The following is a 27800-nucleotide window of genomic DNA, read 5'->3' on the forward strand; positions in this document are numbered from 1 at the left end:
TCACACAGTAAACTGAGGTTAAACCCCAGCTGTCACACATTAAATCGAGGTTAAACCCCAGCTGACACACAGTAAACTGAGGTTAAACCCCAGCTGTCACACAGTAAACTGAGGTTAAACCCCAGATTTCACACAGTAAACTGAGGTTAAACCCCAGCTGTCACACATTAAATCGAGGTTAAACCCCAGCTGTCACACAGTAAACTGAGGTTAAACCCCAGCTGTCACACAGTAAACTGAGGTTAAACCCCAGCTGTCACACATTAAATCGAGGTTAAACCCCAGCTGACACACAGTAAACTGAGGTTAAACCCCAGCTGTCACACATTAAATCGAGGTTAAACCCCAGCTGTCACACAGTAAACTGAGGTTAAACCCCAGCTGACACACAGTAAACTGAGGTTAAACCCCAGCTGTCACACAGTAAACTGAGGTTAAACCCCAGCTGTCACACAGTAAACTGAGGTTTAACCCCAGCTGTCACACAGTAAACCGAGATTAAACCCCAGCTGTAACTGAACACAATAATGAATGTATTTGCCCTGTAGAAGTGACCAAGCCGCACTAAGTAAACATTAGTGTCCTGTGTTCCTACCAGACAATATACAGCAGTCCTGGTGTTCAGCAGTCAGCAGGTCCGTTTTACGGTGAGTTAAGCATGGGATTGTAGCACTGTATAATAATAATGATGATGATGATGATGATGATGGAGTGTTCACGCTGCTCACCGACGGGAATTAAAACAAAACCCTTTCGACAACCTGTTGCTCTGTCTCTCTCACCCTCACCATGGCCCCGCCCCCTCGACGCCTCCAATTAGTCAGAAATGTCTCGTGGCCTGCCCTCAGACGCAAGCTATTGGCTGGGAGCTCATGTCAATCAAATGTAATATTTGCGTTGTAAGTAGTCTCCTGAATTATAGTGAACATCTGCAGTGGTGTGAACACAAAAACAACCATAAACACTTAATGTTAGCAAAGATATATATCTTACTGATCAGCTGTAATGTACAGGGACCACAGCATTATAAACAGGTGACGAGTTTTATGGCTATTAAACCATAAAAAACACCTTTGTATACAGACAATAATGTTAAAATCAGAGGCATCTTTTTAGGCATGAAATGGACTAAAATTGGTTCATCCTGAATGTCTAACTACAATATGTACATTTCAATTGACTAATGAAAACTCTTCAATTTCACGTCTGTCTTTCACACACAGGATTTCATTATAAATTTAATTTAATTATAAATTACATTATCATCGAAGCTTGGGTGAAACGTCTAATCAGCTCAGCATCCATGGTGCAAAAACTAGTCAAGCTGTAGTTAGTTAATTTCCCTGTTAGTGTTTTCAAAGTTGTAAAACTATTCTTTGTATGTACTCCATTTCTCATTTCTTAAACAATCATGTTCAAAGATGTTCCGGTCAAATGATTGGCCTTCATGAAGGGTTTTGCTGAAACTAGTAAAATTGTCCAACACATTATTAACACCTGGAAGTATAGTGATAGTGAACCATCATCTTTGAGGGAGAAATGTGGTTGGAAAAAATTCTTGAATGATCATTAATCTGAGATCACAAACATTTAGTGAAATTAAATCATAAAAAAACAACAGTAGAAATTATTGCAAAGTGTAAGTAAAAGTAAGAGCATTTCCACATGTACAATGCAAAGTGAACTCAAGGGAATGGGACTAAATGGCTGTGTAACCTTATAACAACCACTTATCAGTGAGGCTAATCAGAAACATTTACATTTACAGCATTTGGCAGACGCCCTTTTCCAGAATGACACAAAAGGGCTGGGGAAAAAGACTTGTATGCTAGGAAACATAAAGATTGGACTCTGGAGCAATGGCAAAAGGTTGTGTGGTCTGACTAGTCCAGATTTACACTGTTCCAGAGTGCTAGGCACATCAGGGTTAAATGAGAGGCGAAGAATGAGTATGAGTTATACAATTTTATACCTTCTAGTGCATTATGATAATATGTGCATTATGATAATTTGTGATAACATGTAATATCAAGGATGGAATTTCAACACATCCTCACACCCACTTCCTTTACAATTAGTAATACATGTGATAACGTGGTCATATTGTGAACGTTTCATTTCATGAAGGTTATTAAGTCACTGTACATCACTGCATTATGAACATGATCACAGTACCAATTATAATAGCTTGTAGTTTGTAATGTATATTTATAAGAATACACATATTGGGATGCGCACATAATATCAGATGTTTTCAGTAGTTGGTCATTACTGTATTTTAGTCAAACTTAATACTTCAAGATATTGTGTATCTGAAAAGGCAAAACACTTTAACCTGCAAATATTTAGAGAGTTGAGCTAATTTTAATTTAAATCCATCCAGTGAAAGTATTAACACATTAATCAGACCTTAAACTGAATGCAATTCATCTAAAGACGCAGTAACGTTTTGCTCATGCATAACCCAACCCACAGCACCAACCAGTAGGGGAGAATTATCACATTTATTCTTTGTATCCAGTCTTATCCTGACCAGCATCTGATCTATAATGTCCAAAACCGAACATGTCAGACTGGTAATCAAAAAAAAAAGAATGTGGATAAAGGCTTTTGTTGCACATTGAATAATTTCAGCTGTTTTTTTTTTTTTTTTTTAAATATAAAATATGTAGAATCATGTTCCTTGTCTTTGAATAAATTATATAACAGCTGCAGGGCCAGTTCCCTGTGCGTCTCTTACTTACTATTCAGATGTCCATCTCATTTTGGTGTCATTGTATGATAATGTAGTCCCTTTGTGTGAAAGGGTTTTCAATTACCACTTCCCACACCCATGTCAGCAGCCTGGACTTTCTTCCTTTTCAGAAATGCTAGATTGTTTCTTGCAGCATGTGACTGCTTAGTTGGATCAGTACCACGAACTGTATGTGAGCTACATTCAGGCATTAAGGTCACTCCAAGTGCTGGTTTGGATCATCAGTGCTCTCCTGATGGTCTCTTACCAGTGATGAACAATGTAAAGGGAGCTCACAACCTACAGTTAGCAATTGTAGACCTACAACATTCATCTAACTGAATGATCTCTTTACCTGATAAAATGGCCGAGTCTAGTTACATTATAGGTTCACTCAATAAACTGAACATTACATGGACATTTTCTTATATTCCTAAGCCTTGAAATGTTAAGAGTGCTTTTGAACAGGGTCATGTTGTGGCCTTGCATTCAGATATCAGTTATTTAGGCATGATATCAGAGCTTTATTATATCCTTAAGATAAAATGCACGACTAAGTTTTTATTCAAAACACTAGTAAGACTGTTTCATAGTATATAAACAACCTTTATATAAAAGGTTTATAAAAATAATTTTTAAAAAAAACAGAAAATACTAAAGAATTATCATTATTAATAGTTGGAATAAACATTTAAGAAATTACTTCTAAAGATATGGCAACTGTTTTCAGACAGCACATACTAACAAAATACTTCATTGTAAAATGTTGGAAATTTCTGAAATACGAATGCAATAAGAAAATAACCTGTGGTGTTATGTCATCGTGATTCAAACAGCACTGTTATTTGAGATTTCTATCATTTGCAAGAAGAGTGGAATGAAGTAAAATAGCAGATGGAAAGATATTAAATAACATGAGGCATGCATTAGAAATAAAAGAAGTATATTACATATACTTTATGGTGGTTTACTGGGTAGTCATACCCAAATTTAATGCAACAATAGTCTACAAAAATGGCAAGTAAAAATACAAATACATTTTCCTTTACTTCTTTTACAATACCTTACTTCTGCCCACCTCAAACAGTACTGCACAATCCTGGACAACAGAGGGCACTAAAGTAAGCACACCAGACATCAGTACAAAAAAAAAAGGATATTTGCTAAGAAAAAAGGCAACCTGGACAGAAATGTGAAAAGAAAAATAAAATAACATCTTTATCAGCAACAGAAACATGAGCCGATATTTGATTTCATTCATTCTGTTATTTGGTCTACTTCACACCCCTCACTGAGGCCTAAAAAAACAATACATTACAAACAGCAGACAAATTACTGCATTTGGTTCACATGCAATCCAAAGACTATACTCATCGGATATGGTTACGTAGCACTACTCCCTATATAGCCAACCGTTCACACCGACCTCTCAGTTTTAAATAAAAGTGGTGAATGAATGTATATTAAGACAAAATCTTGGCAACTGAGTGATTAAAATTTCATGGATCTTTCTGTTTACAGGACAGCTCTTGCCATTAGGAACTGAAAGAAAATGTGAGTAATATTAATTATATACAGGTGTATACACCATTCCTCTCCAAGGTGAAGGAAGTTACTCATTTCCTTTGGACACACTGAAATGGAAAGGATGGACTAGAAGAGGTGGTGTAGGGAGACCTCACTCTAGATTTACATAGCAGTCGAGCTGTGCCAAAGCATGTGTACAACTGTTAAATCTGTGAGGTAGTGAGTTGTTGTCAGTGCTTTGCTGGTAGACAAGCTGCTTTTGGAGGGAAATATTACTCTGACTGGAAACTTTACTGGTTCATTACTTTAAAATACGACCATGTTAGAAAATTCATCAGCACTTTACAACAATGTGTTCAATTTAAGCAATGACAGAAATATTTTCTTTTCCTTAAACATGAGCCAAATCATACCGGTAATATGAAATGGCGTATTCATTACTTGTCTTCGCTGTTAATGAAAAACCTTGGTCAAACTTCCTCATATCTTCAAGAAATGTAAGCCCTAAAAGTGCTTCTGTGGTTTGCAAGAGCACTCAATACAGGAAGTAGAGTCCACATTTTCCAGTTGCGCTCTATACATTGGTTTCCCTACAATTCCTACTCTGTCAACTTTCTTTAGCCTGCCTGCCTCTGTGTTGTTGGCTGAATGGCATAAAGCAATCAGTTCCATGTCATTTATGCTTAATTTCCTCTCTCGCATTGATGATCACTTAGCCTTCATTGGCAGCCACCAACTGTCCCAGGCTCTGGCGTACATATACTGCCTGAATCTCCTTAGTCTTGAGGCAAAAATCACAAGCCCATACCGCAGCGCTCTCTCTGGTTAACAGGCCATATGCAGGTTCAGTAAGGCCTGTGCAGTCTCTGTGGAACCAGCGCTGGCATGATGCCTCACAAAGAATGGCCTCCTGGTCATCATGTACCTCTAACATGCAGAAGCCACAATGGAACACCATTCCACTTCCCAGCTTTGGAGGTCCAGAAGCTGGACCAACCGAAGGTGGCGCTTGGCCAGTGGGAAGCGGAGACTGTGTGTTAGGTGTGGAGGCTGAGTTAGATGGTGGGTTAGGGTTATTGCCAACGGTGCTGTTTAAGTTGTTTTGATTGGAATTGGGGGGCTGACTGGCCATAGGTCCTCCACCAGGAACGCTGTTCTGCTGATTGTATGGTGCAGAGCCTGGGTTGGAGTTGGGTGGTGTTGGTTGCTGCTGATTGGATGGAGTGTTGGGAGCAGGGCCACTTGCAGAGTTAACTGGAGTGTGCTGATTTGGAGGGCCCTGAGATTGTGGACCGTTTAGTGGACCAGTAGGGGAGGAATTAGGATTGGGTGGAGGAGGCACTGATGAGGGTTGCCCAGGTGTATTGGGTGTTGATTGTTGAACATCAGGGTGACCAGGAAACCCACCTCCAGCCTGTGGTGGTCCAGAAGCTGGGGATGGACCTGGAGTAGCATTGTTGGATGGAGGACCAGAGGGGTTGAGATTTGGCGGTTGCTGAGGCGGACCTGGTGGACCACCGCCTGGTCCACCAACAAAGTTTTTGCCCTCTTCACTACCAGGAGTGCCCGGCCCAGGATAGGGGCCGTCTTGTGATGGAGGAAATGATCCCTGTGGCGGGATCCCTGTGTGGCCACCCACCATGTTACCTCCACCCATTCCACCCCCCATACCACCCATCATATTCATTCCAGTTGGCATTCCACCCATTGGATTCAATGGGCCGTGTGGAGGACCACGTGGGCCCCCAGGCATTGGAGGACTGTTGAAAGGATGACCACCCTGTCCATGCTGGGGTTGCTGCATCCCAAAGCGTGGGTGAGGAGGACCACCACTTCCAGGACCACCACCCATTCCACTAGGTGAGAGTATAGGGTTAAAACCTTGCCCAGGGTGCATAGGAGGGCTGAAATTAGGTGGCATGTTAAATTGTGATGGTCCCCCTGGAGGAAAACCCCCTCCTCCCCCACCACCCCCTCCTCCTCCCCCACCGCCAAATCCAGGCATTCCTCCAAATCCAATTGGGTGATGTGGTCCTGTGTTGGGTGGTGGAGGTCCAAAAGGAGGTCTTCGTCCAGGCTGTCCACCACCTGGACCTCCAGGGCCACCCATGTAGGCCATACCCCCTCCCATTCTACCTGGTGCTCCATAACCTCCACCTCCCCCACCGGCCCCTGGGCTTGACAGAAAAGGTGCACTTCCTGGAACCCCTGCTCCAGCAGGACGTGATGGTGGGCCAAAGTCATCATCGAATGGATTTGAGGCCACAAGATGGTCTACCATAGGGGTTGGAGGAGGTGCAAACTCAGAGAGGTGGGAGAAACTTGCCCCCTGCGCACAACAGAAAAAGACAGGGAGACTGAATGCTCAAGTGACAGGAAACTATGACTTAAAATATAAACAAAAATGCTCTGAATTAACCTGAAACAATTAAATCATTTGAAGTAATATTTTTTTCTAGTCATGGCCCTGGTGAATCTGGAGCCTTCCTTGAGAAGACTTGATGTGAGCACCATACACCCCAGATGCATGTGTGTTTACACATATGCCCACACACCCAGGGGGCAATTTAGAGTAGCCAATCCTCACATTTCTTTGGAATTTGGGAGGTAGGATGAAGAACTGGGAAACTGAGATACTCAGACACTGTGCTCAGGATCAAACCGGAGACCCGGTAGCTATGCAAATTATGCAAATAATTTAAATCTATCTTTACATCTTAAAAAGTTGAAGGTTCAAGGAACTTATTTCACCTGAGTGCTAGACTTCCTCTTCTTTTTCTCCGGGCTTTTCATCTGGGAACCTAAACACAAGCAAACATGGAGATAAGGTAGAGAGAGAAATAGAAAAAACAAACAAACAAACAAAAAAAAAACTGTTAATGGAAGATTCTTAAATGTTTTTTTTTTTTTTTTTGAAAAGCAGGTTTTTGCTCCCAGCAGCGCATATATATATATATATATATATATATATATATATATATATATATATATATATATATGGACCTGTGTGCATTATTTTTATTTGTTTACTGTAATTTACAATGGCATGTCCTTTTCATTAAGCTGTATAGATATATGCATCCAGCCTGGATCCAGGTGAAATAGCATGTATCTCTTGGCTGAACCCAATACAGTACTGATACTACACACATCTCTGCGCGACATGTCGTGTACATGACAGATAACGTTTACAATGCAGGAAAGCAAATGCAAACCGACTTCCGCACCACACTGCGTGCTCATGGCCAACATGTGAGCTGGGTGAGAGAGCTTGGGGCAGGAAGGAGAAAGACTGGAGTACAGAGCGTGTGAGACTTGAGTGGACACAGGACGCAGGTAGAGTCCAGTGGACAGACAAGCTGACATACAACCAGCTCCCCACAGAGAGAGACACAGAGTCCATGAGGGAAAAACAGGGCCAGTGTAACACAGGGACAGGTGTGGACAGGGCAGATTTGAGTTGTGGACTCCGTTCGGACACAGACATGGCCGTTTGCCTACCTTTGCCTCGCTTCCCTTGACCTTGTCCCGCCTGCAGTCTCCCCGATTCGGCAGCCATTAAAACGCTTGTCGGCGCGCTGCCATGTCACCGCTCACATACAGAAAGAAGAAGAAGTGACGAGCGGCTCCTCAGGTCCGAGTCACAGCTACAACCTGACAGCTAAAATCCCTCCTGAGCATACAGCGGGTCCGGGTTTGTGTTACACACGGAGTCTATTACAGACGTCTGAGGATTAAACAGTGAACACGAAGAAAACCCGAACCAACAATGTTAGTGAACGACCCTCCCTCCGGTGATCACTTACAGATGTGCTGCTAATGCGTTAGCGGTTAGCTGCAGCGCTACACACCGCTACTGTAACTTACAATAATAACAGCTCAGCTTTGTCCTCAACGTAATGCGACGCGCACGAGCTGCACGCTACACGCACGCGACACGACGCCCCACGCGCGCGCGCTCCATGATTAACTTGATGCGGATTCTGTGGAAGCGCGCGCCAGATTGCTAGCTAGCTTAGCTACGTTAGCTGTTAGCAGCCGAGTAGCTAGCATAGCTCAGGCTTTGACTGCAAGCTGTATGTGGCTCACGCTAAGCGTTCAAACAAAATAAACACTTACATTATTACATATTTATCAATCCTCATAAAGCAAACAGTCAACGTCAAATAGACTTACAATTAAAATTTATCCTGAAACGCGAATTCGGCCATAACTATTATGGCCTACAGTCGGTGCCGGACAAAGGGACAGCCGGGGGAGACGGGCACACTGAGCACGGGAGGGTAGGGGGGTGGGTTCTGTTGTTTATTTCTCTTTATTAAACACAAACTCTGTACGAGGTTTATATCTCAGTCTCCGTTCATTAATCCATTATCTTATTTACTCAAGGCTATATACATGATGGGGTTTAAACGCGTAGCTTAGACGTGTGATTTAATCGTTTGACGGCACCCCCTCCTAATTTTACAACATGGACTCGTCCAGAACGAGTCACGATGCAGCATGTGGGCTTCAGGCGCTCTTGTTTCACGTGGATGTGAATGTTACGTTATTTGTGCTTTTCTCTTGTTAACACAACACAACATAACTCAACACAACTCAACATAAAACAACATAACATAACTCAACACAACATAAAATAACTCAATCTCTAAAAACATCTTTTCTCTTTGTTGTTATGGCTGATTAAGTGTATAGTGAAGGTTATTCAATGCTTATTATTCCCATTGAAAATCATCTCCACAACACCATAAAGTGACAAGTAAAGGGGGCTGAATACTTTATGAATGAACATGCATTCATCGAAGGTTTACATGTTCAGCTATTTTGGTAAATGTACACGGAGTGGTTATTAAAGAGCTGTGTCTGCATTATTGGATAGATATGTGCTGAAAACTGGGACGTTGTACCAGCTGTATGCATTTAAAATGTTAGTTTGTTTCTACAAAATGAGATCTCTTGAGATTTCCTGCACTTTCTTTAACACTTAAGCTGACGGCTGTAGACAACATTACTGTTGCACTTCTCCAACCTCATGCACACTGCTTGCAGCTCTTCATGTAAATAATGCCAAGCTGTTTTGCATGTCAAACAGAGTTGACTTGCCTGGAGGTTTTTTGTGCATTATTCTATTATTACTTCTTGTTCATGAGACGTTTCACACACTCTGTCATTCTTTCTCTTTGTTTTTTGTAGTTGTTCTTCTGCAGACCTGAGTGCTGAGTAAGTGTCTGTGACACAGAAACACACAAATTACTCTCATGGCTTTTGTGGTAATCTCACACTAATATCTGAGCCACTGCTACTGAGTCAAGTTGAAGTCTTGAGTTGGAAATACTTGATAATGAGTGGCTTTAAAGTGCTCACAAATAGTTTTATTCTTTTAACTCTTTTTACTCTTCTTGTGCTTACAAAAAGATTATAAATTATGGTTTTGTCATTTATAACACACTCAAATCAGTCCTGATCATTTTGTATAATGTGCTATTTTTACCTGTTGCTCAATATGTTTAAGTTTAAGACAACATCAGACTCCTCTGTTTCTCTAAACTGCAAAAGAAAATATCTATTAAACAACATCATTATAAAATAATAAAGTGTAATCATTTCATTTGTCCTCAAAATTGAATATAGACTATTCCTGACACATGGTTAGAGGTGCTCTGTATTAAAAAAGGCAGCTCCCCTGCTGTAATTATGAGACATGAAGCTGAGTAGAGAGCGAGGTCGACTACTGTGGCTTCATCAATGCAAAGTAGCTGGTTAGTAAAATTCATAGCAATTGAGGTCATCTGTTACTTTAGTGCTTCTCAGTCCCAGTGCTAGGGGAACTGCAGGGTGTTTTTCAGGTTGTGTTTATTTGATTTATTGTACATGAAGTCCTTGTGAAGTCCTCCCTGAAGTCCTTGTGAACTGAGCACAGTGTAGTATAACAACTAAGATCAATTTTGTCCTCTAACTTTTAAAATCTAATTCAAACAGTTGAGCATAGAATGAACACTATTATTATTATTATTATTATTATTATTATTATCATCATCATCATCATCATCATCATCATCATCATCACCATCATCATTATTATTATTATTATATAGTTAAGAGTAGAAAATCTACCTGAAAATGGAATAAGATAACAAAGCTTGAAATATTTAGAAATTAAATAAGTAGAAATAAATGATTATAATTTAATAATCTTGATATTATAAGAATTTTAATATAATTATTGAGAGTATATTAATCAGTGGGGCTGTGTGGAGTTTGATGTGAAGCTGAACAGAAACACTCAGGTTCCCCCTGGTGGCTGTAATCTGCTACTGCAACATGACAACCCAGAAACTCGAAGGCTCTTTCTAAGATCAAGATCTTCAGAAGCAGATATAAATCTCACAGGTTTCCTGCTTAAATCATAGCCTGATAAATGAAGAGCTTGCAAGTTTTTGAACTGTTTTTTTCTCTTCTTGAAAATGACCCTAGACTCTTGAGTTTTTGTGTATCTGGTGAATATAGAGAATTTCCCTACATATGGTCTGCAAGGTGAAGACTGATATTTTAATATCACTATGAGAAAGGAAGGAGTTTCGACTTTTCTCTATCAATCAGAAGGTTTTGCTGATGTCAGTGATTAAACCTTTTCACATGTGAGAAAAATAACCTGTGCTTCATTCCATCTTCATCATATTTGCTTCCTATATACAGTATTTCTTGAAAAGAAATTGCATTTCTTGCAAATTTTAGAGCCTTCACAAATAAATTATTATTAAATTATTATATGACATTGTGAATAAAACCTACTAGATGCAGTCCAGAAGCCTCTACAGAAGACTTTCTACATTCTAAATAATGTTGGGTTAAAAATAACCCAATCTATTGGCCGACTCGTCACGGCTGCTTCATGTTGTGTTTGGACGTTGACCCTGCATGCTTGATTTGGTTTTTCTTGTGCTGTGGACAGACAGGTTGCTATGGTTACAGTGTGTTCATAGGAGCTCTTGTCACCATGCAGGTTTACTCAACTGCAACACGACAACATCATATCTGTGTACATTCACACATTAGTCTCACTGAAAAAAAAAAATAAAATTACATTGAAGTAATTTGCTAATCTTCTACATGGATAGATAGATAGATAGATAGATAGATAGATAGATAGATAGATAGATAGATAGATAGATAGATAGATAGATAGATAGATATGGTGTGCAGAAGAATAGTATGTGCTAGTTGAACATACAGCACAATATGTCTAAAAAATAATTATATATGTCTGTGCAATGTGTGTGAATTATGTACAACAGTAACTGAGATGATATATAGTGTATGTAAAGATAATATACATAAATGGATGTAAATTAGAGTCACAATGCATTTACAGTTATATATTTTTATGATTAAGTAGTGAAGACGTGAAAGAGTGTATGGAGGTGAAGCAGAATTGTAAGGTGATTACAGGTAAAGTATTACGAGACATCAGCTCGTGGAGGTGTAGCATATACCTCCCTAACTTCCTCTAATGTTTAAACCTTTAAGTTTCTCTCATTCGGTTCTGTCATTCATTTCAGTCTATGACAGAGAGCCTTTCTTCACCAGACACATTTGTACTGTACATGTATATCAGATGATTAAAGAGATTCTGATTCTGATTTGATCTTTTATTTTATGATGGTATACTCCAGCAAAATAATGAATTGCAGCTATTAATCTCAACAACATTTTGGTCTAAACTGCATAGAAATTTCTCTAAACCTGTTTGTGGAATTTGTTTATTCATAATGATCATCCTCTACCACAGTCCTGCTTCTTATTTTCCTCAATATGTTTCCTCTTTCTCTATTCACTTCCCAATAGTTACGTCCACTTTATTGGGACTGTGTCATTTGTACATACATTTAAATCAAACTCACATTGTTTACTGGATGTTGTGCCAGAATAGGATGGGTGTTCGTCTGGATTAAAAAGAAACATTTTGCTAAAATTGTGGAGAATATAATCTGAAGACCCATTATGCTGAACTGAAGAAACTATTCTAATAAAATAATGAACTTTAGTAGATTTTTATATCATTAATGTATCACACACGCCAGTCTGTCAGTCCACCTGTGAGTCTGCAGTCAACCCTAATCATTAGTTATGAATAATCCTGATGACGTTACTCTGGTGTCCGTCTCAGTTAGTCATAATTAACCGTTTCTGACCACTTAAACCCTCATTAGGGTTAATGTAAGACCTGGTGTTGAGTAGCTCCTGGTAATCTTGGAGTCAGATTAAATGTGAACCTGGTGATGCTGTAATGGTCAGGTTAAGGTCACAGTTAAAGGTTAGGGGAATGAATGAAGGAGATGATGAGATTAATGACTGTTGTCAGATCAGATGTACACCAAAACTACAGATGCCAAAGTCAAAGTGAAGGTTAGATATGCAGCAATATGTGATATCTAGACGATGAGCAAGACGTTATTAGAACAACGCACCAACGTGGGATCATTTCACAGGTATTAGACACATTTAAGGAGAAACTGACACCGCTGTTCCATGTGCCATCTCTTTTTACCTTTCACACTCCATCACTGTGCTCATAGCTCGGTAATATGAGTGGTCCATAGTGACTCAATTACTGTGGCCTGCTTCAGCTGAGAGAAGCAAAAAGAGTAGAAGAGGTTTAAGTCTATGAGCTAATAAAGTACAAATTAAGTACATGAACAATAACTGCTGACTTGATACAATTTCTACCCACAGTTCAGTCTGCTGCAGATGATACTTACCTGTAATTAACAAACCCATCTTTACATCTGAGATATCGGCTCTTCCTCTGTCATCAATGGAAATGGACCGTCTTAGGACCACTGTTTGGGTTGCAGATGATTTTCAGTGCAGCTCTGGCACTGACATGGCAGCTATAATTGATTGCTGGCATGACCACAGACCATGAATACCTGAGCACTGATGAAGCACCAGAGGATAATACACAATGTGCATGAAACAATGAACTTTCAATGTAAATTTTTTATACAGATTTCTGTTAAGTTACTTTGTTAAAAGCACTATATAAATAAAATAGAATTCAATTTTAACATCAACATGGTGTTTCTAATAAAGCAGCATGTAAGATCTCAGGTATTCTGCTGATAAAATCTTTTTCAGAGTGTTAGCACAGAGGGGCCGAGTTCCACCACCAGTGGTTTAGGTGAACGGCAAGTTGAGCTGCGGTGCATCATATGGGATGTGTGTGATATCACTGATCAGGTCACATGGTCTGATGTTTAGTTGTTTCTCACTGTCTACAGATGTACCAGCTCCAGTTGGATTCCGCTCTATTAAGAATTCAGTCATTCAAATAGAAGTTTCTAATAATTTATAATAATTTATAATCCCATTCTCAGTGTTTAAAATAATTTATAATCCCACTCTCAGTGTTTATAATAATTAATAATCCCACTCTGTGTTTATAATATTTTAGAATCCCAGTCTCAGTGTTTATAATAATTTATAATCCCAGTCTCAGTGTTTATATGTTATAATCCCAGTCTCAGTGTTTATAATAATGAATAATCCCACTGTGTTTATAATATTTTATAATCCCATTCTCAGTGTTTATAATAATTTATAATCCCACTCTCAGTGTTTATAATAATTAATAATTCTACTGTCAGGAATGGCTGGTACTATTCCCTACCTGGACACTAGGGGGACATTCTGGCTGTTTTTGTGTCTGTGTCATGTTCCTTTGTTTTTTGTATCACGTGTGTTTGCCCATCCCTTTCCTTATCCTTTCCCACCTCTGCACACCTGTTCCTTGTGTTTCAATGATTTATACCGGTTTTCTTTGTTTGATATTTGTCCTCCTCTCTTCGTTTGTTGTATTTGTGTTTGTGTTCCTGTTCCTAGTGTTTCTAGCCCTTTGTCATTTTTACCCCCCAAATAAACCCTCTTTTTTCGTTATACCTGCATTTGGGTCTTTTTATCTGTTAAGACACCCCTTTCCCTGACATTCATGATAATGATTCATGATAATGATAATGATTTATAATCCCACACTCAGTGTTTATAATGATTTATAATCCCACACTCAGTGTTTATAATGATTTATAATCCCACACTCAGTGTCTATAATGATTTATAATCTTACCGTCAGTGTTTATAATGATTTATAATCCCGCTCTCAGGGTTTATGATGATTTATAATCCCACTCTCAGTGTTTATAATAATTTATAATCTTACTCTCTATAATGATTTATAATCTCACCGTCAACCCAAATGATTATGAGGTTCCCTTCGGTGTCTGGTTCCTATGAAGGGTTCTTCTTCATATCATCTAATGGAGTTTTTCCTCACAACAGTCACCAGAGATTTGTTCATTAGTAATGATTTATAAAGCTGTTTTGAGATAATGTTAAATTCACTATGCAAATAAACTGTAATTTACTTGAGCTGTCTGAAAACATTGGAAAATGAAGTCTGTCTCATGCTGATGATCTTTGACTTTAAGAACCACACAAAAGATTAAAGCTTTATTCAGAGGTAAACAGCAATATGAAAATTGTGTTTTAATCTCAGGTTTGTGAGGTCAAAGTTAAAAAGTCTTTTGCATTTATTTTAAATCATCAGCTTTAAAGATGTATCTCTGAGACCTGTCCTGAATTGAAACATTTACATTTTTTTAGATTTACACCACTAAGGTCTTTATGATAGTATAAACAATATCAGAAATTATAATGTTTTCCCAAAATCTGACACTTTTAATCTAAAAATTATAAACATTAATCAAAAATAATCACAAATCTTATCTAAATTGTTTGGGATTGAGATAAAGACAATATGGAAAGGATTTTAATGTTGTTTTTGTTTTATTTCTGTAATGTTTTTGAAACCCAAACAATGTCAATTTGACCAGAACGCTACCAAAGGGTCCAAAGAATCAGTAGAACACAAAGAATATCAGCAAAAGCAACAGTATAAGAGCTTAAAATGATAAAGTGTCAATATTTAATTTCTACCCATTTTATACTGACAACCTGCATGTGTCTGTAGTTAAATTTTACTGAACTATTTACTGAACCAAAAAAAGTTACAGTAAATATAAATTTTTGTAATCTCATAAAACTAAAAATCATACCAAAGAACATAAAAAGGGTTCATATTTTCCAGCATGCTGCAGTTGTGTGTGTGTGTGTGACTGGGTGAGAGAGGCAAAAAGTGTGTGTGAGCATGTGTGTGTGTGAGCGTGTGTGTAAGTCATCTGAGCCGATGTAATGTCAGGAGTAAGATAGACGTTTGGTAGTGGAGAAGTGGCGTGTGTGTGTGTGATGTGAGCTGGAGTGTCTGTCTGTCTGTCAGGCCTTTTAGAGACCGTGTGTCCTGATAAGAGTGACAGGACACACTACAGTTACCATCAGAGTCAGACGACACGACCACCACGTCAGAGCCACAGCCACAGATCCAGCCTGTGCCAAGACACCGAAAGACCTCAGTGCAGCATGATGTAGCAGTGCACAAGATCACACTAACAAAGTCGGATTTTATTTCTTTATTGCTTATAACAAGGGCAGATGTGGCTCAGGTGGTACAGGATCTGGGTTGGTAATTGGAAGGTCAGGGCTCAAGCCCCATCACCATAAAGCTGCCACCATTAGGTCCCTGAGCAAGGCCCTGAGCCCTCGCTGCTCCTGGGGCACTGCCTCATAGCTGTAATGTACTGTAATGTACGTGTGGCAATAATAATAATTCTTCAATGGGCATTGTTACAAGGAGATTTACAAAAATATATACATTCTAAATTATAAATGTATCTCTAATGTGTAAGCCAAAGATAATGGTGGTGTGGAAGAATCCTTGAGAGGAACAATACTCAAAAGGGAACTCAGCCTCCACCAGACACCAGAGTGTGTGATTATACACCGCTTATCCTCTATAACTGTATACTATATGATCAAAAGGTACAATGTGTAACCAGGAGATCCAGATTAGTTATTAGATAAAGCCTGTCTGGTTGAAGTTCTCAAGTGTTCACTACTCCATTGTACTGTATATAACTGGTTCCCTCCACAGTAATCTCTAGTATGTTCAGCCTCTATGTGGAACCACAAATCATGTAGCACCAACACAACACAGACTTCACTCTGTTAGCATGTGCACATGTATTTGTAACAGTACAATAACATTAATGTTACAAAACTAATGCTAGCACTGTAAATTAGCTTAAGATTTAGAATCTGGTACATACATAAAGCTAAAAATGTCTACGGACATTCAGTGTAGTTTGTATTTACACAGATATAGACACGTACATGGACATTCCATTTCCTAGTTTTGTTTTGCAGAGAAACTGATTAGATGTTACATCAGGTTTCAGGAATTTGTGTAAGACTTTGGAATTGGCCTAAGGATAAAGTAAAGGTAAAGCAAGTGACTAAGAGTGAGTAAAAATGACTAAGCACATTCTTAAGGTCTGATTAGGAATGAGCACTCAGATTTAAACGATAACACATGTGTCACACAGCCACAGCAGACAGACAATCCGGGGGCCAAACACAAGAGTTTCACTGTTTTTGAAGTTTTGCCTTTTTGATATTAAGAGACATTGAAGTGTGTGTGAATAGAACAGGTCTAACAGGCCAGGCAGGAAGTGAGGAAAGTCCAGGATGTGTTTTAGAAAGTGGCTTAAAGTTCCTGGCACCCACACACACACCCCCACACACACACTTACACACACACACATTTTCTTTTAATCGTTAAATGATTCTGATTATTCTCATCATCTATACTACACTTTAATCGAAGTTTTTTCTCATTATGAGTCACAGTATCATATTAGTGACTGAACTGTGATCAGTTTAGTTTCTGTAACTCTGTACAGCAAATTTCACTTAATCTCTGAGCCTCTGTGTTTATAAAACCCCAATGTGTTGTATTTATTAACTTCTGCTGGTCAAGCTGATGGATTTTGGTGCAGTCCAAATTAATAAAATCAGCTAAAAAAATACTCTTGGCCGTGACCGGGTTATGTGTGTGTGTGTGTGTGTGTGTGTGTGTGGGTGTGTGTGGGTGTGTGTGTGATTAGGCACCAGTGTTTATGGCTGAGCAGGAGTCTGGACTTAAATGTAAAGTATGTTTTTTATTATTTATTATTATTAATAGTTCATATAATATAAATAGTTAATAGTTATATAAAGAATACGATTTTATATTTTGTTAATTTTATATTTTTTATGGATTAAGTCAACAAAAAAGTCTTTATGTTGTCAGACAGTGTCACTGATTCCTAATGAGAAATACACAATAAATTCATTCTGTTGAAGATCCATTAGACATTTATTATAATGATAAAGATAAATATCAACACTTAACAAAACAGGCTACAAAATAGGCCTTGAAAAGAAGTGAAACACATTGAAATGTTCACTGGTGACATTGTTAATCAATGGTGTGAAACAGTGAACCCTCCCCTTCCCCTCATCCTCCCCATCACCCTCACCTCATCCTCCCCATCACCCTTACCTCATCCTCCACATCACTCCTTCCTCATCCTCACCATTACCTCACCTTCACCCTCCCTCTTCATCGTCCTTCCAGTTTACTCCCCTCCCCCTTTCTGAACCCAAACCATTTCGGGATGTTTAATTTCAGGAATGTTTAAGAAATAAGTTTTCAGAGTACTAGAGCTGTGTTTTTTCATGTATTTAGACTTAATGCAGAACTTCAATAAAATCAAGTCCCAAAATAGTCATCAAAATGGAAGAAATGTTTCTTAGTACCTTCAGATGGATTTCCTTTAAACAAAAGTCTCTACAGCTGCATGGTGCTGTTCTGCTTCTGTGGGAATTGGATTTGGGTTTGGGCAAAATTACTGAAAGTCTTCATGTATTTAGAGCACAGAGTAATGACAAGCATAATAATTAGAAACTTCAAGTAATTAATAGCTCAAAACAGACGGTTTTCTTCTCAGAGCATCACTCCTGGTTACAGAAACCACCTGAAACATTTCTCTCTCCTCCTCCTCCTCCTATTCTCATCCCCTCATCACTCTTTCTTCTCTCCTTCCTTTGACTCAGGCTTGTTCTTGGGTGCTGGACTGTCAAGGAAGAAGTCATTGCAGGCCACAGTGAGCGCCCCCATCAGTATGATGAACTCAGTGAAGTCCACCTCACCATCATTATTGGAGTCCAGGTCATTCATCACTCGCTCCACTGCATCCTTGTCCTGTGCATTCTGTTAAATGTTTGAATGGGAAGAAGCAGAGTTAGTGTTGATTCTGTTCAGTGATGATGGGGGTGTGAGTTTGGAGAAAAGGAAATATGGGAATGAATGTAACGTGTCTTTTTACAGATGTGAAAACTGGAGGAAAGTGAAAAACCAGGAACCATAATTAAATAAACCAGTGGAACAGGTTTAGGGGACATTGTTGTATCTATTTAGGGCATTGAGGAGGATGACAAACTGGCAAAGTATTAAATAGTTCGATTGGGACTCGATTTGATTGCTTCCACTATGAACACACTGGATGTATGATTTCTGGCACCATTTTTGGTATTTTTAAGAGACATGATGTGACATGATTCCTGTCATAATTTGAAGAGTTTGACTACACTTATCACCTCATGCTATTGTACCTCCATGTCCTTGCACCTCCATTTTAAATAGGTTTAAAATGGATGAGCATTAATGTGAGAGATATTTAGGTGAAGTGTTAAATAAAGCAGTTGAAGTATGTATCTTTAAATGCCTTGAGCATGTTTGGCATGTTGTAACATGACACATAGCTCGACTGTAGATGGTCTGATATTGTTTCTGAGGAAATGAATATCAAAAAATATGTTAATTATTTATTTTTGACAATTGGTCTGATGTATTTTCCAGTAAACCAGCTGTGTTTGTTATATGTGTAAGACATAATGCGTGTGTCCTCTCACCCCTAGATAGTTTCCCAGTTCCTCTGTCAGTAGTTCTCTTAACTCCCCTCGGCTAAGCGTGTATTTGTCCCCTTCTTTCCCTGAGTACTTATGGAAGGTCTTGATGAGCATCTGCATGGCGCTCTCCAGGTTAGTGCTCGGTTCTTTAGCCATGCTGCAAGGCATTCAAAAGGTCAAGGGTTAAATACAGAGTAGTGAGGTGTACACTTGTCCCAGCCTCATGTGAGGTCACATGACTGGCATGGGTGGAGCTTTAGCTCAGTATAAATGGCACAAGCACAAAAGTGGATGGTGGGACAAAAACACAATATCCAATTAGTAAAATTAAGGTACAAACCACAGTCATAGATCCCTTAAAATGGACCAAGCATCACATTTTCTCCATAATTCTTCACAGTTTTACAAGTTTTCTTAACTAAACTGAGAGAAAAAGAGAGAGAGAGAGAGAGAGAGAGAGAGAGAGAGAGAGAGAGAGGGAGGGAGAGAGAGAGAGAGAGAGAGAGAGAGAGAGAGAGATGAGATTTGGGTAGAGATTTAAAAATGGTTCACAACATTCTTACACATCACATTTTGAGCGTGGCATCTTGGTTCTTCTGTCTCCAGGCTTGTCAAGCTACTGGGATTATAACAGACACAAACATATTCATTAACAAGTAAAGAAACAAGAAAAAGGAAACAGTAAGAAACACCTGGAAATCACAAGCATGTCACCTGAGTTACTGCAGAGACAGACAAATATTCTGACTTGTGAAATTTCATACCTGAGGCCATATTACACAAGAGGAGATCCAACAATAACTGTCAGTCGAAGATAAGTCGTGAAGATGTCATTCATATAATCTGGCCAAATAACCTGAAGCATTCAGTAAAAACTAACACATATTCCAATGAAAGGAAACCCAAAGTTCTGCTAGACTGGTTTAATGTTAATAGATTTATTCAAGTTAAAAGGTTTCTCCATTGTGCTTCATTCTGTTTTAATATTTTATTCAGTTTCCTGATAATGACTCCTAATCATAAACAATTAACTAATGTGAAAGACTAGCTGGGGTAAAGACGAGCTGCTGGAACATTTGTTTTCTTCATGTATGTAGAGCATGTGAAGGAATTTCATTAAGGTTAAGAAATAACACCAATGTGCTCAGGACTGTGTCTCCAGAACTCATGTTAAAAACTGCACCCTCTAATTTTGCTCATTAATACATTACAGGAGGCTGGGATGCTGATGAGGAACTAACACCTACAGGCAGTGTGAACTGAAAACACACCACTATAATTTAATGCTGGCTGCTGTCTAGAGTACTTCATGATGTCACCAAGACTATGAAAATATTTCACACACACACACACATACACACACACACACACACACACACACATACACACATATACATATATAAATGGCACAATTTCAAGTTGGAGCAGCACAAGCAACTTGGTGCATCCACTAGGCAAGGAAGCAAGCAAGAACGTGAAATATGGCACTTTTACTAATACAGGCGTTTTGCTGATATCTTAATTAGCAAGGTTGAAATCTGTAGGATGAAGAGTCACAATGAGAATCCACAGCAACCATGACATGGATAGAAATGATATAGTTTCTTAGTGAAAACATCATATTAAATTATTATTTCTGTTTGTAAATCTTTAGGGATCAAACTGATATGAGGTGAAGAAGACTTAGTAAGTAATTCTCAGAGATGAATATTGATCTAAAAAGAGAAATGTATTTAGCTGATTCCAGAATGGTAAACATCTCAAATCATGATCATTTTAACAATGGTATTAAAAAAAACAAAGTTCTTAACAATTGCAAAATTATAATTAATGCTAGTAATATCCCATTACCCATATGATGTAAACGAGCAGTCATCAGATAAGAGCTGGAAAAGAAAAAGCCTTCAGTCATCTGTCTTACCTGAGTGTTCCTCAAGAGCCTCCTTCGTCTGTGACAAAGAGCCAGAGATGTAGACTGATAGAAAGAAGCAAAGAAACGGATGAGGAGAGAGCATCTCCAGGTCTTAAATATCCTTCACCCCATTCCCTCCCTCCTCTAGCACATCTCCACCAGCTTATGTTTCTCCATTCCTCTATCATCCCCTCCTCCTGCCCTTCATGCTGTCTTGTGTTCACCTACTTGATCATGCAAGGAAACTCAACACACACCGATGGCTTTAGAGTGCTTTATTGTTTGTTAAATCAACATGGCACATCTCAGTTTTAAAGCTGTACATCATGACCAGTGTAGATGTGCTTCAACAGAGATGTTTAACCAACGAGCTGCATGGCAAAAGTGTAAACAACTTAACTAGAGAGATATTACAAATAAACAATAATCTGATTAAGATCTGCAGTTTTTTAGTAGACTTTCTAGGAAGATTTCTGGTGTAATATTCTCAAGTTCAGGATCTGTTAAGTCCGAAATAACACTCTGATCATCAAGATAAAATATAATCTGAACAGGAATGGGGCGTGCAGTGAGCATGCTCAGCCAGGTATGTGAGTGTTTGCTATTAAGATTTTTATTTAATAAACATCTTTTCTCAGAGTTTGGTGAGAGGAACCAGGCATTAGAAGAACCCAGAGAACAAAGCAAATCTATTTTATATATGTAAGTAGAGTATATACAAGCCAAGAGCTCTACACAATGCCTGCTGTATATCCACATCAAGTGCTGCATAATAAAAGATGTTAGCAACTGTAGTGCTAACCTGAGGAGGTTGGCACAGTGGTGTCCCGTATCGCTTTCCAGAGTGGTGGTGCATTGATAATGCTAACGTCATGGAGCCCAACGTCACAGCTTCAGCCACACCAAGAGCAAACACACCATAGTGTCTACTTACATATGTTTGACTTAGCATTATCTGATTATTTGTGCTAGCTAAACTTTTTAGAAGTTGAAATGACGGATTACAGCTAAGGAGAAAACAGTTCTACATGTGTTTCGTGATAATTTGTGGATTTGTTTGTGTTAATTAAACATAGCCTTTTGGAGTTTATATATACCATGTTTTTATTGGTTGCTAACTTTAAAGAAGAGTAAATCTCAAACCGAGCGACTGTTTCTGTCTTTGTAAAAACAAACTTTCTAACATACACTGAAAGACTCTGATCTTTGAGCAGACAGCTATTCTGTTAGCAATTTTTCCAGACATTACAAAAAACTGCTTTAAAGTAGATGAAAATAATGAATGAACAATATATCACTCTAAATTAAGCAATATTTCCAGTTTCAAGCCTATGAGACATTGTCAAAAGCAGATAAGGTGACTTTTATATATTTATATGTAGTATAGTAGCATACATGGTTAAGTAAAAGATGGATAATTGCAGTAACTGATCAGAAATACATATACATACATACAAATGATACATTGAACATTTTAGTGGTTATTGAGATGCTTCTTTATTATTCGTATACTAAATTAAAGCCCCAGTTAAGAAGAGCCGGAACTGTGGTTAGTGAATAAGACAGATAGACTGCATTCATTTGTGTGAAGCACAGCCATGGCACAGACACTGTGAAAAAAACACACAGCAGAAAGTGAAATAAGCTAGCAGGTGGATTAGCGATTCTGTCTCATTAATTCCCATTTCACACAGCTGATTGAAAGCCTCTAACATATGATTGAAGTCTAATTGAGTCTCTATTACTTTTTTACTCTGGGGATTGATGATTGGTGAGCTACAGCTTATTTTAACAAATAACACTCACAAAAATGTAAAATAACTTAGTTGAGACAGTTCTTTTAGACACACGAAAAACACCCAGCTGATAGACAACTCATTATCCAACATGCATTATGTATTCCTGTCTCATTTGTTTGCTACAAAACTAATACATGAGAAGCTTGGTGTCTAAACAATGGTTAACATTTAACAAGTACCTTAATTTACTTTAAGGACCTCCCAAAGTCAGTTGTCTATAACTTCAGGATCCCTTGGTGTAAAGTGGTTAGTGTTGAAATGCACACCTTCTTAATTGTGAATTCATTATTGTTAAGACACCAAGCACATTATAACAAAGATAGTTAAATGTGAGAGGAACACAATATACACATGATAATGAGCCTATGGCACATAATGAGGATGTGAATTAGATTAGGCAGAGCAGAAAAGAGCAGAGTGTAAACACACAGGCTACGAGATAAATGCTCAAAAAAATTTTGTTTATTGTCATGCAAATGAGTCCATATAAAATGGCAGTGGTATGAAAATTCAGCTCAATTTAGTCAGCTTAAACAGTGAAACGATGTTAGCACACATGCTAAACAAGGCAAAGTGTACCAGGACTAAACAATTTAAAGATATTCATAAAAACTAAACTGTGTGAGTGGGTCATTTATGGGCGTACCGTTATCCCAGAACACCAGGGTCATGTTATTAAACAAGCATTGTAAACATATTGGTAGAGGTACTGTGTAACACATTTAAGACACATTAATGATCCGTGTTGTAATGTCGTGTTAATGTAAATCTTTAAATGGATAAAATACAATACATGTACATATACATTTTGTTAGCTTTGTCTATTTAGTCCAGTGATTGTCAAAACTGTCCTCACATGACAGTTCAGAAGCTCCACATAGTGTTGTGTGAGTTGGTGTAGGCCGAAATCTAAATGGTGTGGAGACCTGGAGATGTCTGAGGACCGGTTTGAAAAGCACTGTGTTAGACCATAGACAAAAGGTCAACGTAGACTTCCAAATAATATTAAGTGGTTTATACTTAATCTAGTGGTACAAATCGTAGTGTTGGTCAAATCTGGTTAGCTGTGAAATAATAAAAAATACACTGAAATAAAAACAAGGATATATAACGTCTTGAGATGTTTTCAATTGTCTCAAGAGCCTATGTGCGCTCCACTATTTCTACCACCTCTTCTACATTTTCTTCCTCCTCGACCAATTCCACCACTTCAACTGCCTCATCCTGCTCCTTGGCTGGCTCTTCCTCTTTCACAGGCTTGGCTTCTATCTCAGGCTCAGGCTCAGCCTTGGAGGCTACAGGAGCTCCTGCCTGTGTTTCTGGGCCTGAACTCGCAACCTGGGTCTCCTTGGTGCAAGACTGCTGACTGACTGACTGTGCCAAAAATCCGATCAGCGTCATGTACTCCTGGAAGCTGACTTTTCCATCTTGGTTGGAATCAAGGCCTTGGCGCATGTTTTTGATAGCCTCAGAGCTATCTGTATCCTGTAACACAATGACATGTTTTTACACTCCTGAAGTTAAACTAGACAAGAACATTTAAAACACTACAAGGAATGGTTTAGAATCTTAATATGTACCTCACAATACCTCATCAAACTGCTGCTACATGAGTTTGTATACGTTTACACTTGCTCTAGATTTGCACAATTTTCATGAGTTGACGGAATAGTAAATAATGGGATTGAATAATAGGTCTGGAATTTGTAGAAGAAGCCAACAGTTTCTAACCGTCAGTATGTTCTTCAGCTGGTTCTTCACTAGGTTTTGGAAGTCTTTTCCTCCAAGGTTCTCCTTGCCTTTTGCTGACTTCAAGAAGACTGTCACAACTGTCTTGATAGCTCCTTCCATGTTTTCTCTTACCTTGGCACAAGCATGAAGAGAAGATTAGTCTGTATGAATGATACATAGTTATTTATATAAGGCTAGAAATAGACATCTGTAAGATTTAAAATCTAGAACCTGAAAATAGGTTCTTCTGTCTCTAAAATAACATTTATTGATTATTTATTGTTTATTACACCAATGGCTGGAACTGACCCTCGAACTTCCCTGGAGGAGAAATGTTTGCTCACAGGCTGAAGTGACTTAACTATTATTATTTCTAACACATGTACTGATATACTGATGTAATGCTAAGCAAAGAACTTCAACCATTTCTCGCTTTAGGCTTGCTCTTCCGTATAGTATTTTGTACAGTATAACCTCAAGGTCTTTAGCTGCTTGGTAAGCGATGAACATTAGATACTTCAGCTGGTTTAAATAGAAAAGTGAAGTGAGTTGTATGTATGGAGATCTAAGGGCTGACAGTTGATTGCAGATAAGGGATGAGAGAAGGGAGTCGCCTCAATGACTCTCCTGATCTGTGATAGGTCATCTGATCTCCTGAAGGCCTGACTGCACAGCCGCTTTGTGTTACCTGAGGGATTACCTGAACCCACACCGTTTTTACTCATTCTCTAGCTTGCAAGCCAGATGCTCTGAACATGTTCTCTGTTTACCTATATATAATTCTCCTTCTTGGTCAGTTGCTCATTTAGCTGTTCTTTCCTGTCACTCTCTGACATACTATTATTCATATCTCATCACACCATCCCTTTCCACTATGTAGCTGTGAGCATGTGAATGCTTCAATCCACTCAGTGTCAGTTCAACAAGTAAGACACATGCCAGAAATTCAGACAAACAATGAAACAGAAAGTGATACAGGCAGTTAAGGACAAAAGAAAAGAAATCATTCATTTGTTAGTAGCAGGAATTCTCCGCATGGCTTCCTCCGAGTTTGTCAAACATGACGTGTTAGATGAAACTTAATGCTATCTTTGAGGTTGCTAGATAAAGTCGTATACATAGATGAGTCAAAGTTTGGAATAGTGTACATCCTGCAGGCTGAAACAATATGCACATGTACGGTAACCAATCAGGAAACTTAGCTATTAGACTAATTAGCAAAGGGAGAACATGCCACCGTAGTTGCTTATTAAAGTATTTGGTTTCATAGAGTGGTTGCCAGAGGACCCATGCCACTACCGTGTGAATCTCTGGCGTATAGCACAGGAAATGGAAACCATCTTCAAGATTACACAATGAAACCCAACCATTTGTGATTGAGTACAGCAGTCAGCAAGCCAACCATGTTATTGTAGCTGTATGATTTTCATCTGTTTGAAATTAAAATCCTACGAAGTCATTTCACCAGTTCTTTCTCTAGGTGTTCTAACTTCACTGGATAGCCAACAGACTTCACAGTCAGCGATACACCCTTACAAGAGATCCAGGATCCTTACACAAGACAATTTGTATAGCTTTATTTAATGTGATCTTATGACAGTTTTCTGAACTCAGCCGTGGGACTGTCTCATGTTTCTGAGATAAGGCATAAGACTGGTCTGTCACCGACAGTTGTTCTGCCCACTTCGTTTGTTCTGGGTGTCTCAGAATGACCGCTGGTGACCTCTGCTATTTCAGTCCTGGGGTCAGTTAAATAATTAAGGACACACCCGGTCAATCATATGCAAATGATCCCAAAGTTCTGCTTTTTACCCCCAACGGTTTATCACTAATTCCCCCTGATGACCAATCAGGCCACTAATCAACCACAATTTTTTTTAGTCAGTTTAATCTTTCTTCTGCTTCAGATCTTATTAATCAGCGTTATAGATCGCATTAAAACACACACATATACACACACACAGACACACACAGACACACACACACACACACACACACACACAGTGTGGCACATCATTAAATATATACTTTAAGCCTTGCGGGCTCTCGTTTCTTTGCAATGAAGGGGACTGAAGGAGATTTACTTTTCCTCCGAGGCGAATGCGATACACTGTAGGAGCTGAAGGACGATAATAAAGCCGCCACGCCATTAAACATTTACGCAAGAACAAGTTGAAGCGGTGCACAAATAAGCGGCGGCGGCGCGCTGTCACTTCAACGCTCCGGTCACAGGCCAAGACGGACATGTGGTGTTTTTCAGACAGGAGACAGTGTGGTGTCTAAAATAGTGTTTCAGAAAAGTGTTCAGGATTAACACTCTTCAGCCTGTAGATCTGCCAGCATGGTCCTGTCTTCAGCATATAACATCCAACAGACTTCTTTTCTAAACTCAAATCCATGTGTTTTTCTCTGACATGTCTGTTATGGAGAGAAGTGTGTAGGAGGAACACACAGTGGATTTAAGAGGATTTGTGTCATTTGTGAGACAGAATAACATCATCTTCTGCTGGGAAAAGACTTTCATGAGATAATAATAATAATAATAATAATAATAATAATAATAATAATAATAATAATACAAATAATAATAATAATAATAAGTAATAGTCATTTCTTATTAATAGTCTATTAGTACAACTGTCTTCAGCAGGTTAATACGGCAGTAAATGAAGCCTTTAATGCTGTAGATCACATTCTGCTTGATGAAAGTTCCATGTTGAGGAAATTCCTGAACAAACACTTTCTCTTCTGTTCGCCATATTAAACTCCACAACAAAGCAGATCACACTTTAGTGTAAACCCTTTAGTCATTAATAAAGCATAAGTACAGTTAAAGTGTGATATTTAAGGCTGATCCTGACTCTCAGGTCTCAGGTCAGTTCTGCACTGGAGAAAAGGGCGGATCGAAAACGTGGCGCTTTAAAACCGCCATCAAACTGCGCTTTGGAAAAGCCGCACAAATCTGGGCACAAAGTACCGCAAAGAGAAAAACGCACAGAGGGGCACTTACCATCAAACACTCCGGCACACAGGGCACTGACTTTACCGTGTATTTACACCTCTTTTTCCTTCCAGTCTCCTCTTTAGCAACTAGGAGAAAAAACTTGTCAAACTAGAAGGACTGGAGACAATCTCTTCCGCGATTTGGTTTTTTTTTTTCTTCTCTCTGAACTTTTTTCCTCCCTCGCTGACA

General features: G+C 38.8%; 4 protein-coding genes across 9 annotated transcripts in view; all 4 read right to left on the bottom strand.

Moving 5' to 3' along the window:
- cgnb (cingulin b) overlaps positions 1-763 on the bottom strand; it is a 33839-nt gene extending 33076 nt beyond the window's left edge. For 3 of the 4 annotated variants that reach the window (XM_060865903.1, XM_060865902.1, XM_060865901.1), the window contains exon 1: positions 596-763. The gene's annotated coding sequence lies outside the window, so the exon portion shown is untranslated. The remainder of the gene's footprint in view (positions 1-595) is intronic. The other variant, XM_060865900.1, reaches the window with a different exon arrangement.
- A 2927-nt stretch (positions 764-3690) lies between these two features.
- pygo2 (pygopus homolog 2 (Drosophila)) lies at positions 3691-8542 on the bottom strand. 2 transcript variants are annotated; one of them, XM_060865905.1, is made up of 3 exons: positions 8438-8542; positions 7013-7062; positions 3691-6590 (listed from the first exon to the last, which is right to left on the bottom strand). In XM_060865905.1, the coding sequence occupies exons 2-3, from the start codon at positions 7052-7054 to the stop codon at positions 4974-4976; spliced, it is 1659 nt and encodes a 552-aa protein (XP_060721888.1). In that variant the 5' UTR covers positions 7055-7062; positions 8438-8542; the 3' UTR covers positions 3691-4973. The 2 variants fall into 2 exon arrangements, with proteins under 2 accessions (XP_060721888.1, XP_060721887.1); XM_060865904.1 differs by having other exon boundaries at positions 7763-8534.
- Positions 8543-17802: 9260 nt separating this feature from the next.
- On the bottom strand, positions 17803-23167 carry s100s (S100 calcium binding protein S). 2 transcript variants are annotated; one of them, XM_060865908.1, is made up of 4 exons: positions 21087-23167; positions 19506-19588; positions 19169-19322; positions 17803-18467 (listed from the first exon to the last, which is right to left on the bottom strand). In XM_060865908.1, exons 3-4 carry the CDS (start codon positions 19319-19321, stop codon positions 18279-18281), a joined length of 342 nt encoding a protein of 113 aa, XP_060721891.1. In that variant the 5' UTR covers position 19322; positions 19506-19588; positions 21087-23167; the 3' UTR covers positions 17803-18278. The 2 variants fall into 2 exon arrangements, with proteins under 2 accessions (XP_060721891.1, XP_060721890.1); XM_060865907.1 differs by lacking the exon at positions 19506-19588 and adding an exon at positions 19729-19784 and having other exon boundaries at positions 17804-18467.
- Positions 23168-23316: 149 nt separating this feature from the next.
- On the bottom strand, positions 23317-27773 carry s100u (S100 calcium binding protein U). The gene is made up of 3 exons (XM_060865906.1): positions 27618-27773; positions 24608-24739; positions 23317-24361 (listed from the first exon to the last, which is right to left on the bottom strand). The coding sequence occupies exons 1-3, from the start codon at positions 27618-27620 to the stop codon at positions 24020-24022; spliced, it is 477 nt and encodes a 158-aa protein (XP_060721889.1). The 5' UTR covers positions 27621-27773; the 3' UTR covers positions 23317-24019.
- Positions 27774-27800: the final 27 nt, after the last annotated feature.

Source organism: Tachysurus vachellii, chromosome 3, assembly GCF_030014155.1.
Source record: "Tachysurus vachellii isolate PV-2020 chromosome 3, HZAU_Pvac_v1, whole genome shotgun sequence".
Lineage (NCBI taxonomy): Eukaryota > Metazoa > Chordata > Actinopteri > Siluriformes > Bagridae > Tachysurus > Tachysurus vachellii.